General features: G+C 42.5%; 1 protein-coding gene across 1 annotated transcript in view; it reads left to right on the top strand.

Annotated features, from left to right (window-relative positions):
* LMBR1 (limb development membrane protein 1) overlaps positions 1–16,953 on the top strand; it is a 68,459-nt gene that overhangs the window by 41,754 nt on the left and 9,752 nt on the right. Inside the window, exons 6-12 of the mRNA XM_053359388.1 lie at positions 1,910–2,036; positions 5,753–5,821; positions 7,576–7,640; positions 9,673–9,745; positions 13,979–14,059; positions 15,195–15,271; positions 16,298–16,375. Of these exons, the coding sequence (XP_053215363.1) occupies positions 1,910–2,036; positions 5,753–5,821; positions 7,576–7,640; positions 9,673–9,745; positions 13,979–14,059; positions 15,195–15,271; positions 16,298–16,375 (570 nt within the window). The remainder of the gene's footprint in view (positions 1–1,909; positions 2,037–5,752; positions 5,822–7,575; positions 7,641–9,672; positions 9,746–13,978; positions 14,060–15,194; positions 15,272–16,297; positions 16,376–16,953) is intronic.

The raw sequence follows: 16,953 nt of genomic DNA, 5'->3' as shown, positions 1-16,953 counted from the left end.
AAAGATCTGGAGATTTGGTCAAACTTGAAGCTTTCCTTGTTAGGCCGAATTGCAGTTATAAAAATGAATGTATTGCCAAGAATGTTGTTTTTGTTTCAAGCATTACAAATAATGGATAAAATGGACTGTTTCAAGAAGTGGCAGAAAGATATATCTAAATTTGTCTGGCAGGGCAAGAAGCCCAGAATAAAATTTAAGATATTAACGGATTCAAAGGAAAGAGGGGGGTTTGCCCTGCCAGACTTTAAATTGTACTATGAAGCGGCAGCTTTCTGCTGGCTAAAAGATTGGCTGCTTCTTGAAAACACAGACATTTTGGATTTGGAAGGTTTTAACAATATTTTTGGGTGGCATGCATATCTGTGGTATGACAAGGTTAAAGCGCACAAAAGTTTTAAAAACCATATTGTCAGAAAAGCACTATTAAATGTCTGGGTCAGATATAAAGATTTGCTGGAAAATAAAACTCCTAGGTGGTTGTCGCCAATGGAAGCTAAGGCAGTTAAAAAGTTAAATATGGAGTCGAAATGGCCAAGATATTGGGAAATTCTGGAAAGGGAAGGGGACAAACTGAGATTGCAGAGTTTTGAGAAACTAAAAGGGAAGGTGAGAGATTGGTTGCATTATCACCAAATAAATGAAGTATTTAAATTGGACAGTAAAATTGGCTTCCAGGTGGAAAAATCAAAATTGGAGACTGAATTGTTAGAATCCAGTACTAAGAATTTGTCAAAAATGTATAATCTTCTGCTGAAATGGAATACACAAGATGAAACGGTTAAATCAGCTATGATTAAATGGGCTCAGGACATTGGTCATAATATTTTGTTTGCTGATTGGGAAAAGTTGTGGACCACCGGGATGAAATTTACGGCATGTAATGCCCTAAGAGAGAATATTATGAAAATGATCTATAGGTGGTACATAACCCCAGTCAAGCTTGCAAAGATTTACCATTTGCCTGACAATAAATGTTGGAAATGTAAGGAAAAGGAAGGTACATTCTTTCACCTCTGGTGGACGTGCCCGAAGATTAAGGCATTCTGGGAAATGATCTATAATGAACTGAAAAAGGTATTTAAATATACTTTCCCCAAGAAACCAGAGGCCTTTCTCTTGGGTATTGTCGGCCAGGGGGTGTCAAAGACAGACATAACTTTCTTTATGTACGCCACAACAGCAGCTAGAATACTCATTGCGAAGTACTGGAAGACGCAAGATTTACCCACACTGGAAGAATGGCAGATGAAGGTGATAGACTACATGGGCTTGGCAGAAATGACGAGCAGAATCCGAAACCAGGGAAGAGAAGCGGCGGAAGAAGAATGGAAAAAGTTTAAGGACTATTTAAAGAAATATTACAAAATCAATGACAGCTAGAATGATGTTGGACTAAAGTAAATGGTTACTATCAGTAATGGTTAAGACAAGGAGAACAAAGATGATTAGCTTAAATTTACAGTAAAATAAGGGAAGATTTGCTGAACAATTGATTAGAATTTGGAATACAGAAACGGGAGGCATGAGGAAGTCAAAGAAGAAAGGTTTAAGAAATTAGGACATGAAATGGTACTTGTTTTTTGTTTTGTTTTTTGTCTATTGTTTGTTTATGTATGCTTTGTATGTATGAATATAAAAATTGCTTAATAAAAATATTATAAAAAAAAATAAATAAAAGCAATTTGTCATTTGAAAACGCTCCTGTGAAAATACTAAGATTTATGGAATAAAATGGTTAAAAACTGTGATGCCAGTTAGTAATTGTAAACTGTTGTCTGCAGCTTTAGAAGAAGAAAGTCTGGTTTAGGCTCTCAAAAGTCGCTTATGGAAGGAAATATATGGCGATCAGCTGTGTGTGGGTCAATATATATTTGTGTGTGTTTTAAATGCAAGTTATTTTTTGTTACAGGGGATCAAAGCACGCATTTTGGAAACCCTTGTTATGCTCATTCTTCTTGCACTGCTTATCCTTGGAATCGTTTGGGTGGCTTCAGCTCTCATAGACAATGATGCTGCGAGTATGGAGTCTTTGTATGGTACGGACATCTTGATAACATATTCTGTTGCTTTCAAAACATTGATATGAATAACTTGCAGTTCTAGGTTCTAACCACTGCGGCGAAAAGAAGGTATGGGGAGTTGCATTTCTCTGCTCAGCAAGAGTCTTAATCGAGGTTAAGGCAACTTGACAAATACAGTGGTGCCTCGCAAGACGAAATTAATTCGTTCTGCGAGTTTTTTCGTCTAGCGAATTTTTCGTCTTGCGAAGCACGAAATCCCATAGGAATGCATTGAAATTCAATTAATGCGTTCCTATGGTCAAAAAAAGTCCAAACAAAGCCAAATTTGGTACAACAAGAGTTTATTAACTGCTCTTTAAAGTCACACATACTGTAAAGAGCATTTCAAAAATTGAAGGAACAGTAAATTAAGTTTCTAAACATGACAGAAAAACATTTAAAAATCAACAAAGTGTACAGTACATTTTCTAAGACTCTGGGGGACCACTCGAAGAAGGTTCCTCTTCCACGCTTTGCTTCTTGCTGAAGAACCTGTCCATGGTCTGCTGCTTCATCCGCCTTTTCAGCACCTCCCTGAAAGGCGACATGACCGTCGTATCAAAAGTGTCCGCAAGGTCATGTACCACGTGCTTGTTAGGGTGGTGCCGCTGTGCAAAAGCCTGCACATCCTTCCACTTCATGCAAATGTCCCTCAGTTCTTTGGAGGACAGCCGTTCCTCAGTTGCTTCCTCCTCTTCCAGCGAGGCCTGCTCCTGCGCAGCCTCTGCCTGCAGTTTGACCAGCTCCTGGGTGGTCAGCTCGTGGTCATGCTCCTCCACCAGCTCGCTGATGTCCTCCTCTGTGACCTCCAGGCCCATGGTCCTCCCCAAGGCAACAATGTCCTGCACCACTGTTGACTCTGGTGCATCAGAGTCACTTGGTGCCACACAGTCCGGCCACAGGCTGCGCCAAGCGCAATTCAAATTTCTCTGGCTGATCCCGTTCTAGGCCGTGGTGATCATCTTCAAGCAGGTGACGATGTCGAAGTGGTCCTTCCAGAATTCCCGCAGGGTGATGGTGGTGCAGTCAGTCACCTCGAAGCATCGCCTGAAAAGCTCCTTGGTGTAGAGTTTTTTGAAATTGGCGATGACCTGCTGATCCATCGGCTGGAGCAGTGGTGTGGTGTTAGGCGGCAGGAACATGATTCTGATGAAGCTGAACTCCTCCAACAAGTCCTCCTCAAGGCCTTTAGGATGAGCAGGAGCATTGTCCATCAGACGCAAAGCCTTCAGCGGCAGGTCGTTGTCCAGCAGGTACTGTTTGACAGCAGGGCCAAAAGCAAAATTGACCCAGTCCACAAACAGCACACGTGTGACCCAAGCCTTGCTGTTGGATCGCCACATGACACTCAGCTGCTCCTTGTCGACCTTGTGTTTCTTGAAGGCCCGTGGGTTCTCCGAGTGGTACACCAGCAGGGGCTTGATCTTCAGGTCGCCGCTTCCGTTGGCACAGAAGAGCAGGGTCAGACGGTCCTTCATGGGCTTGTGGCCAGGCAACTTGGCCTCCTCCTGTGTGATGAAAGTCCTTTTGGGCATCCTCTTCCAAAACAGCCCGGTCTCGTTGCAGTTGAAGACCTGCTGTGGAACGTAGCCCTCCGTCTTCACAACCTCCAGGAACTCCACTGCAAAGTCTTCAGCCGCAGGAACATCAGAACTGGCAGCCTCTCCATGCCTGACCACGCTGTGGATTCCAGATCTTGCCTTGAACTGGTCAAACCAACCTCTGCTTGCCTTGAAGACTTCTGGCTAGCCTGAGGTTCCTGGCTGTTCCCGGACGAGGTCTGCGTGCAAGGCCTTGGCCTTCTCACAAATGACGGCCTCAGTCACTGTGTCCCCTGCACGCTGCTTCTCTTCTAACCAGATGAGCAGCAACTTCTCGACCTCCTCCAGAACAGCTGGGCGGTTCTTCACGATCCTGGTGACTCCCTTGGCTGCATCAGTCGCAAGGATCTTCTCCCTCATCTTCAGGATGGTCCCAATGGTCGATGGGTTCCTGCCATACTCCCTGGCGAGGTCTGTCACACGCATTCCACCGTCGTGCTTCCGGATGATCTCCTCCTTCATTTCCAGCGTCACCTTCTCCTTCTTCCTCTCGCCGGCCTCTGCAGCAGCAGTCTTCTTGGGTCCCATGGTAGCACAGCTCCTACCTTTGTAAACTCAGAAAAAAAATAAATCAGTGCTTCACTTCCAAAAAATTCAAAAGCACCCAGCCACCCACCACACAGAAATTCAAACCTAGAACCAAGTCCTTGAATTCCAAACACCCAACCCAAAATCCAAAAACCGCAAAAAAAGTTTTAAAAGTTTAACTTACGAAATGGCTGCAAATCACCAAAGTCTTCAAAATCCTGAAATGGCTGCAAAAGAAGTTTTGGAAAAGCTTTAAAAATCACCAAAGTCTTCAAAAACCTCAACTGTTCCCCCAGCCACCCACCCACCACACAGAAATTGCAAACCCCTCCCCAACTGTTGCAAACCCCTCCCCAACTGTTCCCCCAGCCGCCCACCACACAGAAATTCAAACCCAGATAATTTTTTTAAAAAACAACAACATGGCCCAATGGTCACAGAAAATCATAAAAATTCAAAAAAAAAAACAACCCACACAAGCTCCCAGATTCTTGCAAACCCCTCCTCAACTGTTCCCCAGCCACCCACCGCACAGAAATTCAAACCCAGAATTTTTTTTAAACAATAGCAGAGTGGCCCAATGGTCACAGAAAATCATAAAAATTATAAAAAAACACCACACAAGCTCCCAGATTCTTGCAAACCCCTCCTCAACTGTTCCCCCAGCCACCCACCACACAGAAATTCAAAGCCAGATTTTTTTTTTTAAAAAAAACAACATGGCCCAATGGTAATAAAAAATCATAAAAATTCAAAAAAAAAAAAAAACCACACAAGCTTCCAGATTCTTGCAAACCCCTCCTCAACTGTTCCCCCAGCCACCCACCACACAGAAATTCAAACCCAGAATTTTTTTTAAAAAAACAGCAGAGTGGCCCAATGGTCACTAAAAATCATAAAAATGCAGGAAAAAACCACACAAGCTCCCAGATTCTTGCAAACCTCTCCCCAACTTCAAGTCCTTGAATTCCAAACACCCCAACCCAAAATCCAAAAACCCCCCAAAAAGTTTTAAAAGTTTAACTTACCAAATGGCTGCAAAAGAAGTTTTGGAAAAGCTTCAAAAATCAGCAAAGTCCTCAAAAACCTCAAAAAAGGCTACCACACCGCGTGCTATGTGTTGCTCCTCGAAGTCAAGTCGCAACTGCACCTCTTCAAGCAATGCACCCTGGGTATTAACGGTTTTACGGAAAAGGAAACAAACTTGCAAGACGTTTTCGTCTTGCGAAGCAAGCCCATAGGGAAATTCGTCTTGCGAAGCAACTCAAAAAACGGAAAACTCTTTCGTCTAGCGAGTTTTTCGTCTTACGAGGCATTCATCTTGCGGGGCACCACTGTATATGCATTCATAGGATAGATTTGTCCATGTCTTCAGTCAGCCACTGTTAAAGTGTTAAAGTAAATGTTTGTGGTCCAAAAATTTGTAAGCGTGGTAGTATAATTGTTTACGAAGACAGCAGCAGAATGATTGCACGGTGATCGGCATACTTTTTTCCCATGTTATTGCCCAAAAGAGACAAAATAGTGTACAAGCTGAATCCATTTTACCTTTTTTATTTTCAGATCTTTGGGAATTCTACCTCCCTTATTTATATTCCTGTATATCACTGATGGGATGTTTATTACTTCTACGTAAGTCTTGCAGTATATGCCAGAAGAGGAAGTAATGCATATGTAATTATTTTTGACGTTTGAGTATCAACGCCTTTATCCTTTCACCCCTGGCTATTGGTTTTTGACTAGTATTAACAACATTTGTTTATAAATGCGCTCACTAGTTGTGAAAACTTCAGTGCTGGAAAAACCATATCTTGGCATTCATAACAGCTCCTTTTCGTATGTAAAAAAAATGTAAAGACTTGTTTCTTATATCCCTCTGTTTTGAGTTTTGTCCATTATACAGAAGGGAAATTGGAGACTGCATATTTGAGAGCTAGCAAGGTGTCATGAAAAGTTACAATTGTAGTCTGCAGCGTATGAACAAGAGGAGACAGCATGCTTGCCAGTTGCCTGAACCTGAGCAACAAATAAACATCTCAGGACAAAGCTGCGTACAGCAGCTTGGGTGCCCCCAATGAGATATACAGAAACAGAGGAGCCTGCCTTATGCCAGGTCAAACTTCACCAAGCTCAGAATGGTCTGCTCTGGGCCAGTGTGGTGTAGTGGTTAAGAGCAGTGGACTCATAATCTGGTGAACCAGGTTCGATTCCCCGCTCCTCCACATGCAGCTGCTGGGTGAACTTGGGCTAGTCACACTTCTCTCTGAAGTCTCTCAGCCCCACTCACCTCACAGAGTGTTTGTTGTGGGGGAGGAAGGGAAAAGGAGATTGTTAGCCACTTTGAGACTCCTTAGGGTAATGATAAAGCGGGATATCAAATCCAAACTCTTCTCTCCTTCTTCTTCTTCTTCTTCTTCTTCTTCTTCTTCTTCTTCTTCTTCTTCTTCTTCTTCTTCTTGACTGGCAACAGCTTTTCAGGTCTCAGACAGCGATCTTTCACACCATCTATATGGCTTTAAAAGGGGGCTTAGACAGATTCATAGAAGAGAAGTCCCTCAGTGGCTTTTAGCCATGACAGAGGCCGTGCTCTGCCTCCGCGGATGGTGCTCAGGTCCTCCTTACAGGTTTCCCGTAGGCATCTTGACCACTGTAAGAACAGGATACTGGACTACATGGGCCATTGTCTGATTCAGCAGCCTCCTCTTATGATGTTATGCTACCTGATATACTTTTGGCTGGAGATGCTGGGGTTTGAAGCCAGGCCTTCTGCATGGCAAAGCATATGCTCTGCCGCTGAGCTCTGTTACTATCCCAGTATATGCTCAGAGTGTAGAAGCATCTGTTAAAAGGGGAGGGATATTTATTTACTTATCTGCTAAGTATATTTATGTAGTCACTCTGTGACATTGTTGTCTGGGCAACTTGCAGCATAGGAATACAAGCTTACAAACTGTATCTAATTTAACTTTTTACTTGAACAATAAAACTTCTACAAGATACTCCCAGGAAATTCATTATTGGTGGCAGAATATTGACCAGTAACAGGGTGGAGGTAGTTTCTCATAAATTGGACAAAACAACTCATCTTTGAATCATTCTCAGTTTTAAATTTCAGTGATATGAGAATAAGACAGAGTAATAAAATGAAAAAAGGAAATGGATTTGGCCGTAATTCAGACAACTGTAAAGCTAACTCCATACCCCTACTAGAGTTTCTGACTTGCTTGAAAACAGCCAATGCCTATCCTGCATTGCAACAAATTATGAAACTATGGGGCAGAATGGAGCTTCTCTTGCTAACTACAATTGCCCGTTCCCTATATTAATTCTTTCAGATTCTGTTTAATGGAGTCTAGAACTGTGTTATCTTTCGTTTTCCTCCACAGTATGCACACCAGTGGGACTTTCACGAATGTTTACAGTGATGGGTCAGTTGCTTGTAAAGCCAGCGGTAGGTGTTGCCTGCTTTGATGGAATAAGCAAATCCAAACAGGTCCCAAGCATGAGGGTGGGTGGGTTGAGATCAAGTGGGAGCCTGGTCTGGCCAGGCTGTAACCCCATTACCATGAGGGGATAAGGAGGCTAAATTGTAATCAAATAAACCCATATGCTCTATATTTTGTTCAGTCATAAAATACTTAACTAGGCCCCGATAAACTGGAGGAAACTTCTAAATGTCTGTTTCACACATATCCTACAGATATTTCAGAGACATTTCCACCTGAAAATAAATATTCCAAGTCCACTTGGAAAAGAGTGTGAAGTATCATCACTTACCTTACTAAAGGATATTTGCAACAAACAACTGCAGTTAGTTTTCAGTGAAGTGTATATAGCCCTCCTTACTTTTTGCACACTGCCAGGCTCTCTGTCAGACACTGAAATAAGTGTAAGCAAGCTTGCACTCATCAAAAACTCCAGTTATGGCACCTGGCTATTTTGTCGGTCAAGGGATCTAATGAGAAATTGATTTTTTTGGAAAACAATCTATGATTTTGCAAAGAAAAAGTGCAGAAAGATAAAGCTGTGAAATGAATCGATTTATTTGTAAAACGTTTGCTGCTGTGTTGGTAGAATATGATAAAAAAAGCAAAACATTACTCCCTTTGTTAGGACCATTTTTTTTACAAAATAGTCAGCAAGCTTTGTAGAACTTTCATTGAGGCTGGAATTTGTGTTCTAACAAAATAGCAGAAATGAGGAGTGTTTGGGGGCATGGCAGAGAAACCTCAGTGTGCACCATGGTGCAATTTCAGAAAGGTATACAATTTCAGAATTAGAAAAATTTCTTTTATGATAACATGAAATTGTATGTATGGGATCATGGCAAGTGTGCGGAGAAGGCACATGTTAACATGTTTGTAACGGGCCCAAAAATATGGTGCTTGGGACCTGAATCCCAAACTAGAAAGTAGTAAAGGTACCCCTGCCCATACGTGCCAGTCGTGTCCGACTCTGGGGTTGCGTGCTCATCTCGCTCTAGAGGCCATGAGCCGTCACCGTCCGAGGACACTTCTGGGTCACGTGGCCAGTGTGACGAAGCTGCAGCTGGCGAGCCAGCACCAGCGCAGCACACGGAAACACCGTTTACCTTCCCGCTATAAAGCGGTACCTATTTATCTACTTGCACTTAAGAGTGCTTTCGAACTGCTAGGTGGGCAGGAGCTGGGACCGAACGACGGGAGCTCACCCTGCCGCGGGGATTCGAACCGCCGACCATACGATCGGCAAGTCCTAGGCACTGAGGTTTTACCCACAGCGCCACCAGCGTCCCAACTAGAAAGTAGCTTTACCTAAAAAGTCTGTGTTTGACCAAGTTCTGTTAGAATCACAGATTCATAGAATCATAGAATTGGAAGGGACCTTGAGGGTCATCCAGTCCAACCCCAACAATGTAGGGATCCTTTGCTCAATATGGGGCTCAAAGCCACGACCCAGAGATTAAGATTCTCATGTGCTACTGACTGAGCTATCTCAGGCCAGGTGACTTAAACTGTAATACCTTTCTAGAAAAAATATTAGGTCTGAACAAACTTGAAAGTTTTTGTTTCATAGTCTTTGTTATAGGAAAATGCTTTTATGTTGTAACCTGGGTCCTACATATAAATAAATCTGTACCTGCATATTTTCAGAATTGTGGTCTTGACCTGTGTCGTCAAGTGAACGTTTTTTTAACAAACCTTCCCCATATGTAGACAACATGAAGAATTTTTCTCATCACATAGGATAAATTCTATATGCACAAATTTTAAAATTATCTATTGTGTTTGGGAACCAAGAGAAAAACCTAGGAGAATGCCAGAAGCATTGTTTTAAAAATAAACGTTGCCATTTTGGTCAGCTGAGGGCCAGTTCACACTTGGCCCAGTGGTATAGGTTGTCCTCATGCCTAGGCTCCTATTCCCTCTAGGTTTTGCACATGGTGAATTGTGTATGGACTACCTGTAATGCATATTTATCTAGTGTCTAAATTTCTGACTTAGATCCTTGAAGACTTGGATGAACAGATATATATCATCACCTTAGAAGAAGAAGCTATCATGAGGAGGCTAAATGGTAGGTATGTTTGATATGTATGGTGGTTCGTCTTGTATCTGGTTGTATAAAGAGGCAGTATTTTGTCATTTCTACAGAAATGATAAGCTTTACCAGCTGCCACATTTGTTTTCGATCCAAACCTGCCTTTTCTTAAGGAAGAAGAAGAGTTTGAATTTGATATCCCGCCTTTCACTCCCTTTAAGCAATCTCAAAGCGGCTAACATTCTCCTTTCCCTTCTTCCCTCACAACACACACTCTGTGAGGTGAGTGAGGCTGAGAGACTTCAGAGAAGGGTGACTGGCCCAAGGTCGCCCAGCAGCTGCATGTGGAGGAGCGGAGACGCGAACCTGGTTCCCCAGATTACGAGACTACCGCTCTTAACCACTACACCACACTGGCTCTCTGGAAGCACTCTGAACGGATTGTGGTGTAGGCAGCCATTTTAAATAAAGGCAAAACCAAGAATACATTTCCTTGTATGCCTCCTTCCGGAAGCTGCTGCAGCCAAGCTGGTGCCAAATGCACTCTGCTTTCCTTTGGACCACATCAGGGAGGCCAAGAGAGGGGGGTCTTGTCATCTGGGCAGCCCAGGACCCCCATACACACGTCCCAGGCTTGCACCCTGGAGAGGTTACTTTGGTGCTGCTAATGCAGTGATTTAACTTCAGAACCACTGGAGGCCCGCTCCTTTGCCTCTAAAACAGATGGATGCCAACCATTTCTTTACATGCTATGCATAAAACGTTACAGGGAACTCGCAGAAAGAAATACCACATTGTCCTTTTCCATCAGAGGGTATGCACATGCTGCTGGATTGTGGCCCAAGTGTTTGTGTACTGTTCTGGCAGTATAGAAATGAAGGTCATAAGAAGAAAAAAAACAAGAAACAAAAATAGGATGACAATTTCAATGAAGTGACATTGTTTTGAGGGTGATCTGGCTGTGACGTCTGTCATTCCATTGGTTGCCAAGGTTGATTGGGCCCTTCCTCCCTCACTGCTCCATGTGCATCCTTCCTGAAGCTGCAAGTTTGGTGGAAGAGGATGACTATCTCAGATTAGAATGAATGCACCGTTCTTCGGCCAAAGGTATATGATAGCTGTGCTGCCCTGCTAGAACCTCCAAATGAGCTCAAGGGCATTGCATGTCATAATGTAACCATAGAGAATAGTTTTATTTGTATAAGCATCTAAAATACAGAGAATTATAGTTGGAATTTCAAAGACTACCTTGAGATTTTTAGAGCAGAGCATCTGTTTCATTGAACTGGTTTATATATTACCTTTAGCACAAATGTCAGTGAATTTCTTTGAAGCTACAGTGGAGTAATTATTTTTTCCCTAACTACCGAGCGTGATGTTATGATGGAACGGCACAGTAATTGTTGCTGTGTATTTCATTATTGTTTCCTTGGTGCTCATGGAATGGTCATGGTTCCCCCCCCCCCCTTCTTTCCTTAAGAGAAATCGTGTTTTGACACAATCGGTTTTGAATTCTGTCCTTTCAGGGAATCAGATGGGAAGACTAAAACATGCATTTCAGTTGCTTAGATGTTTTACTGTATAGCTGAGAAGCTTTGGAATACGTGTAGTTACTAGAGTCACATTCCCTTTAGTTTGACTATTTTCAACTTTTTGTGGACAGATGGGCCTGCTACAAAACATTGCAGTGCTGAGTGCTCCTGATCAGGGGGTCAGCTAGTTAGTCAACTGTTGAGAAGGACCATAGCTTGGTGGTGAAGCGTCTGCTCCACATGTAGAAAGTCCCTGGTGTCCCGGGATACCAGACTGGTATCTCCAGGTAGGACTGCCTGAAACTGGAGAGTTGCCACCAGTCAGTCTAAACAGTAATGAGCTGGATGGACCAATTGTCTCATTGGGTAGAAGAAAGCTTCGTATGCTTCCTGCACTTCACCCAGCAATTGCTGGAGATACTGCCCCTATGACTAATCAGGACTTTGAGAGGAAGGGAAGTTAAGCCTTTCTCCCATGCCAGTCCTGATGAAAATCCCCTCTCCCTGAAGAATCCCAAAGAACAGCTTTGGAGTAGGAAGCTGCAGTTCCTGTTTATCCACAGTTGCAACAGTGTAGGATCAGAGGTGTTGGAACTGCAACCACAAAACAGGAAATGTTCTCCTCGGTTTCTTGAATAAGTTAGTTGGTTTGTGTGTAATAAAGCATTGTACATAAAAATTCCCTGGGCTAAACATGGAACCTTTTCAGAATCTTCCTTTGTCTGTGGGGCAGTCAACACAGTGGTGCTGTGGACCTTCGCTTGTCCCACTCATCTATCCAAGAAAAACAAACACAGCTGTTGAAGAACCGTGTCTTTGTATGCTAGTGAGAACTAACAAATACTGAACAAGGAAGTATTGAGCACCTGTTTGCAAGTGTGGACACACATAGAACAGATGTTAATCCCCTTTTTTGCAGAAACTCAGGTACTAGCATAATGAAGGGCTATGGAACCTGCCCCTCATCCTGGAAAGAATGAGAAACTTTGGTAGCTATAATCTTCATAATTTCCTAGACGGTGGGGTCTGAATCAGCAATATTTTTACTTCGGTTCTGGCTTAGCAGAATGCTTCTAGGAATCAGACTGAAAAAACTTAAATTATTATTAATCTTGTGTCTTTTAAAAACGCCTTTTTAAGATAATGCCAGTCATTAAAAACACTTATAATTTATAAAATGTGAATTTTATATAACTTTATTTTCCCCATATACTTTTTTTTTTGGTGGTGAGGAAATCATCCCTGCAATGGATGATCTGCCTAAACTTTCTTGTTGCGAAAGAGACTGGATTGGCAGAAGTGTTTCTAGCATATTGTATTTCAATACCCACATCATTCCTACACCAAAAGAATAAAGCTAGGACTTTCTTTATATTAAAAGGGAAAAGTTGCCTTTAGCTATTAGTTTTCCTGAATCCAAGTAGACGGGTGGGGCAGGATCAAAAATGCTTATTTGATCAAAGTTATTGGCTCTGAAGGTATTCTGACCTATGTAAGAAAGATGAAAGGTGTTGTTTTTATTGCGTACTAGTAACAGTGTAATTTTGAACTAATTGGTGTTGAACTGCCAATCACCTACAGGGAATGCAAATAGATACTCCTACAATTTCCTTTGAGGTACTGAAATATTATGTTGGGGCTGGAAGAAAAACAAAATAATACTGTTAAATTGACCTTAAATGAGCTGCTTTGTGGTTTTCTTGGAGAATCCCTTCTAATTTTTCATGACTAGCCTGGACATGTTCTGTCTACCAGTTTGATTTATTGGCTAGACAATGCAGACATTAAACTTTTGTGCTTGTTTGAAATGAAGTTGAGAGGCTGTAGTGCTTTGAATAGTTTGTGCTGTCTTTCAGAGTTCTGATGTGATTGCTCTAAAATGTTGCCTTGCTCTTTGGCAAAATATTGGGATTAGTGTTGCCTTGTTATCATCTCGGAGGAAGTTGTAAGACCTGTCATTTATGCGTCAGTGTAAATATTAAAGATTTGATGTATTTCCCATTAACACTGATGTGAAAATTACTGCAGATGCAGCGAGATTTGGTGAGCATCCAAACACCTGTATTGACAAATAAAGCTTCCTTTATACAGGGTAGCCCATTATTTAGCTCACTCTTCTCTGCTCCAAGGGGCAGCTGCTCTTTGAGGACTTTCCTAGCTGTGCTGTTATCCTCATTACTGGTGATGCCAAAGGTTGAACCTGGGACTCCATGCATACAAACATTATGCTCCACCTGTGATCTATGGTTCTGGTCCTGATGTAAAATGGTTAAAGAGGTGTTTGCCTTTTTCCATGTGGAAGCAGAGGACAATTTATATTTTTGCAGATGGACCACAGGAAAGGTGCGTCCTGGTTTCTGCAAAGAAAGGAAGGGCAGTGGAAATGCCAAGGACTAGAAAAGAAGAAAAAAGCAGGAAAGAGGAAGGAAAATAACAACTCTTTAGGATCCCAGGGATTCTGATAGTCTGGGATTCAAACAACTCATCAGTCACAGTTCTGATTTAACTCATTGGCTAAAAACATAGCTGGCAGCAGTCAATGTGAGTCTTTTCACAGAAATCATTTAGAAGGTTGCTTGCACATTTTGCTTCATAACTTTCCTAGCAGCTTCAGCTCATAGTCTTGGGCCCCTATTGGCATGGGCCCTGACGCAATTGCTTCTTTTGCACCATTATAATCCAGCCAGGTTTGTTTTAGTAGCCTTAACCAAGTGGCCATGTCTTTCTTCTTGAACAGGGATGTCTTCACCAGTGGAGTACAACACAAAGCAGCTGAAGCAGGAACTAAGTAATGTGAAGAGTATGAAGACAAAATTGGGTAATTACATCGGGCCTTTTCTGTGGTTCCCTGTGTGTGTGTGTTAGTTCAGTTTAAAACTGTTTCTGGGTGGTGTTAGAAATGTGTGTGCTTATCATATCAGGTGTTATTACCAAGACGATCTCTTGTGTAAATAGGTTTTGTTAACATCACACTTCATGGCAGGAAACCCTGCAGTCCTGTAAATGGGTTTTGATTTATTTATGCCCTGTCTTTTCCCCTGATGGGACACAGTAAATATGTACTTAATAGCTTTTAGTTGTTTTTTAAAATTAAGTATCCCATCTGACGGATGAATATAGTCACACAAGATAAGGAAATAAGAGCCCTACTGGATTAGACCAAAGAGCTGTGTAGTCCAGCACCCCGATTCCCATAGATGCCTGTGGGAAGCCCACAAATAGGTCATGAGTGCAGTAGCCCTTTCCTGCTGCTGTGCTTAACCAGCTGGTCTTCAGATGCATTCTGTTTCTGGTCCTGGAGCCATCATAAGCCTTATCCTCCCATGCATTCGTCCAATCACTTTTTAAAGCCACCTGAGTTGGTGAGAATTGCCACACCTTGTAGCAAATTCCATGGGTTGATTACGCTTTTGGAAAATTATATTAAAAGAGGAAATAAATTACATATACATTCTTCTGTCAATGGGATGTTAGCTCTTTTTGATAAGCTTTTTGCATGTGATGTAATCTGTAGTGAAAAGGGTACCATTGCAGACTCCATACAGGGAGCCAAATGTTTGAATGTTCCAAGCGCTTCCTCATATGTGAAGCCAGATTGTTGGGGAAAACATTCCAGAAAGATGGGTAGGTGGTTGATATCCCCAAAATGAATCCTTCCACTACTTTGCCTGGTCATGGTTAGGGACAATTTAATGGTACGCGGAGTAATGTGTGTGCCACTTATTGCCTGACAGGGCAATATAAATGACCTACAAATTGCTTCTGAAACCAGAGGTAGGCTAGGAAGTTGTCCTTGGAATTCCACAGTAGTCTTGCTTACAATATTAATTGGGGCTGCTTTTAGTTAAGTGTGGTGGATCTATATCTTAGAGAACTTCTACTTTCAGAATAGGAAAAGATGTTTGCATCTAAACACCTTAATATAGCAAGTTTGCTTATTTGTCTCTTAAAAGAACGACGGAAAAAGGCTTCAGCTTGGGAGAGGAATCTTGTGTATCCAGCTGTAATGATCCTGCTGCTAATTGAAACTGTAAGCTGTAATTTCCTTCCATTGCTTAAAACCCATCTGTCCTTTTGAGATTAGTGATCTTTTTCATGTACGTGTGTGAGCTGAGTAACAAAATAAGAAGAAGCTGTTTTGTCTCCCTAAGCCAGTGGTTCTCAAACTTTTTTCTCTGGGCCTGGGCCACACTTCCAGAATAAAAATTTGCTTGTGCCACACCAATTTTTTATTGATAAGAAGTACATTGGAAAACAAAAAGAAACAACTTCTTTTTGTGCTTGATTTATAACATAGAACACAACTATGGTATCTTTCGCCCTATAGGGCGCACCGGCCCATAGGGCGCACCTAGGGTTTTTTTGGGAGAAATAAAGAAATAAAGAAAAAAAATCCCCCCCAGGCGCGGGGCTGAGGCGGGGGAAGCCTGAGCTTCCCCCAACCCCAGCCCCCAGAACAGGCTACTCCCGCCGGGCTCCCCAGGCTTGCGGATATCTGCCCGAAGACCGGGGCGCGCTCTGCTGCGCTCCCCGGGTTTTGGGCTGCAGGCCGCTGTCCGCAAACCTTGGGAGCCCGGCGGGAACTCCCGCGGGCTCCCAAGGCTTGCGGATAGCTTCCTGAAGCCTGGAGAGGGAGAGGGGTTGGTGCGCACCGACCCCTCTCGCTCTCCAAGCTTCAGCGAAAGCCTACATTCGCCCCATAGGACGCACACACATTTCCCCTTCATTTTTGGAGGGGAAAAAGTGCGTCCTATAGGGCGAAAAATACGGTACTTTATAATATGATTGTGGGACATCCAGAGAGTATAAAACAATTATATTGATGTGATATGATACTATACTACACTGAAATGTTTAAATGTTTCTTTGATTGTCCTTGAATCTGCCACACTTGCCACCCTCTCCTGCCACACCCTGTGGGAACCACTGCCCTAAGCCATTAGCACCCAGTTTTCTTCTCCAGTACAGAGGGGGATTCCTCAGAAATGGTAATCAGTGTGAAATACAGCAAATGTTTTTGAACCTTCATGACTTGATGTTTCTTTTTCTTTTTAAGGCAATCTCTGTCCTCTTGGTTGCTTGCAATATTCTTTGCCTGCTGGTTGATGAAACTGCAATGCCAAAGGGGTCAAGGGTAAAGTGTTATTCTTTTGTGATATTAACACCAGCAAAAGGCACATTGACAGCACAATCTAATACATGCCTACTTGGAAAAGTCCCATTGAATTCAGTGGGCTTCAGGAAAATGGGTATAGAATTGCAGACCTGTGTTCAGAAGTATGAATTCTGTCCCTGACTTTGAGTTTAATAGCAGTCACGCAACCTCAAGTTTTCATATTGTGAAGTGTGCTTCGCACATTGTTTGGCATTTGGAACATATCTAAATAGAATAAAAGGAACAATCTCAATAATCAATGTTGGAAGCGGCAGCATATGTGTACAGGTTAATAATGCACAGAGCTGTTTGTTTGTCACCATTTTAACCACCACTGGTGGGGAAAGCTGTTTAAAGTGGCATGTATCTAAAGCAACAGGGACCACATCAGCAGCAAGACTGAACAAAGCTCTAGTTGTGTACAGTCACCCTTCTTTGTATATATCTTAGTTATATTGTGACTTTTCTGTGTTACTCTATTTACACATGGAGCATGATTTTGAAAGAGTTGTGTTTACTGTTGAGACTGCAGTAGCCAGTAAGGCAAGCTGCTTTAC

Source organism: Podarcis raffonei, chromosome 12 (genome assembly GCF_027172205.1).
Source record: "Podarcis raffonei isolate rPodRaf1 chromosome 12, rPodRaf1.pri, whole genome shotgun sequence".
NCBI classification, from domain to species: Eukaryota; Metazoa; Chordata; class Lepidosauria; order Squamata; family Lacertidae; genus Podarcis; species Podarcis raffonei.
Note: the sequence above shows the minus strand (reverse complement) of the source record. Positions and strands in the feature narration are given on the sequence as shown.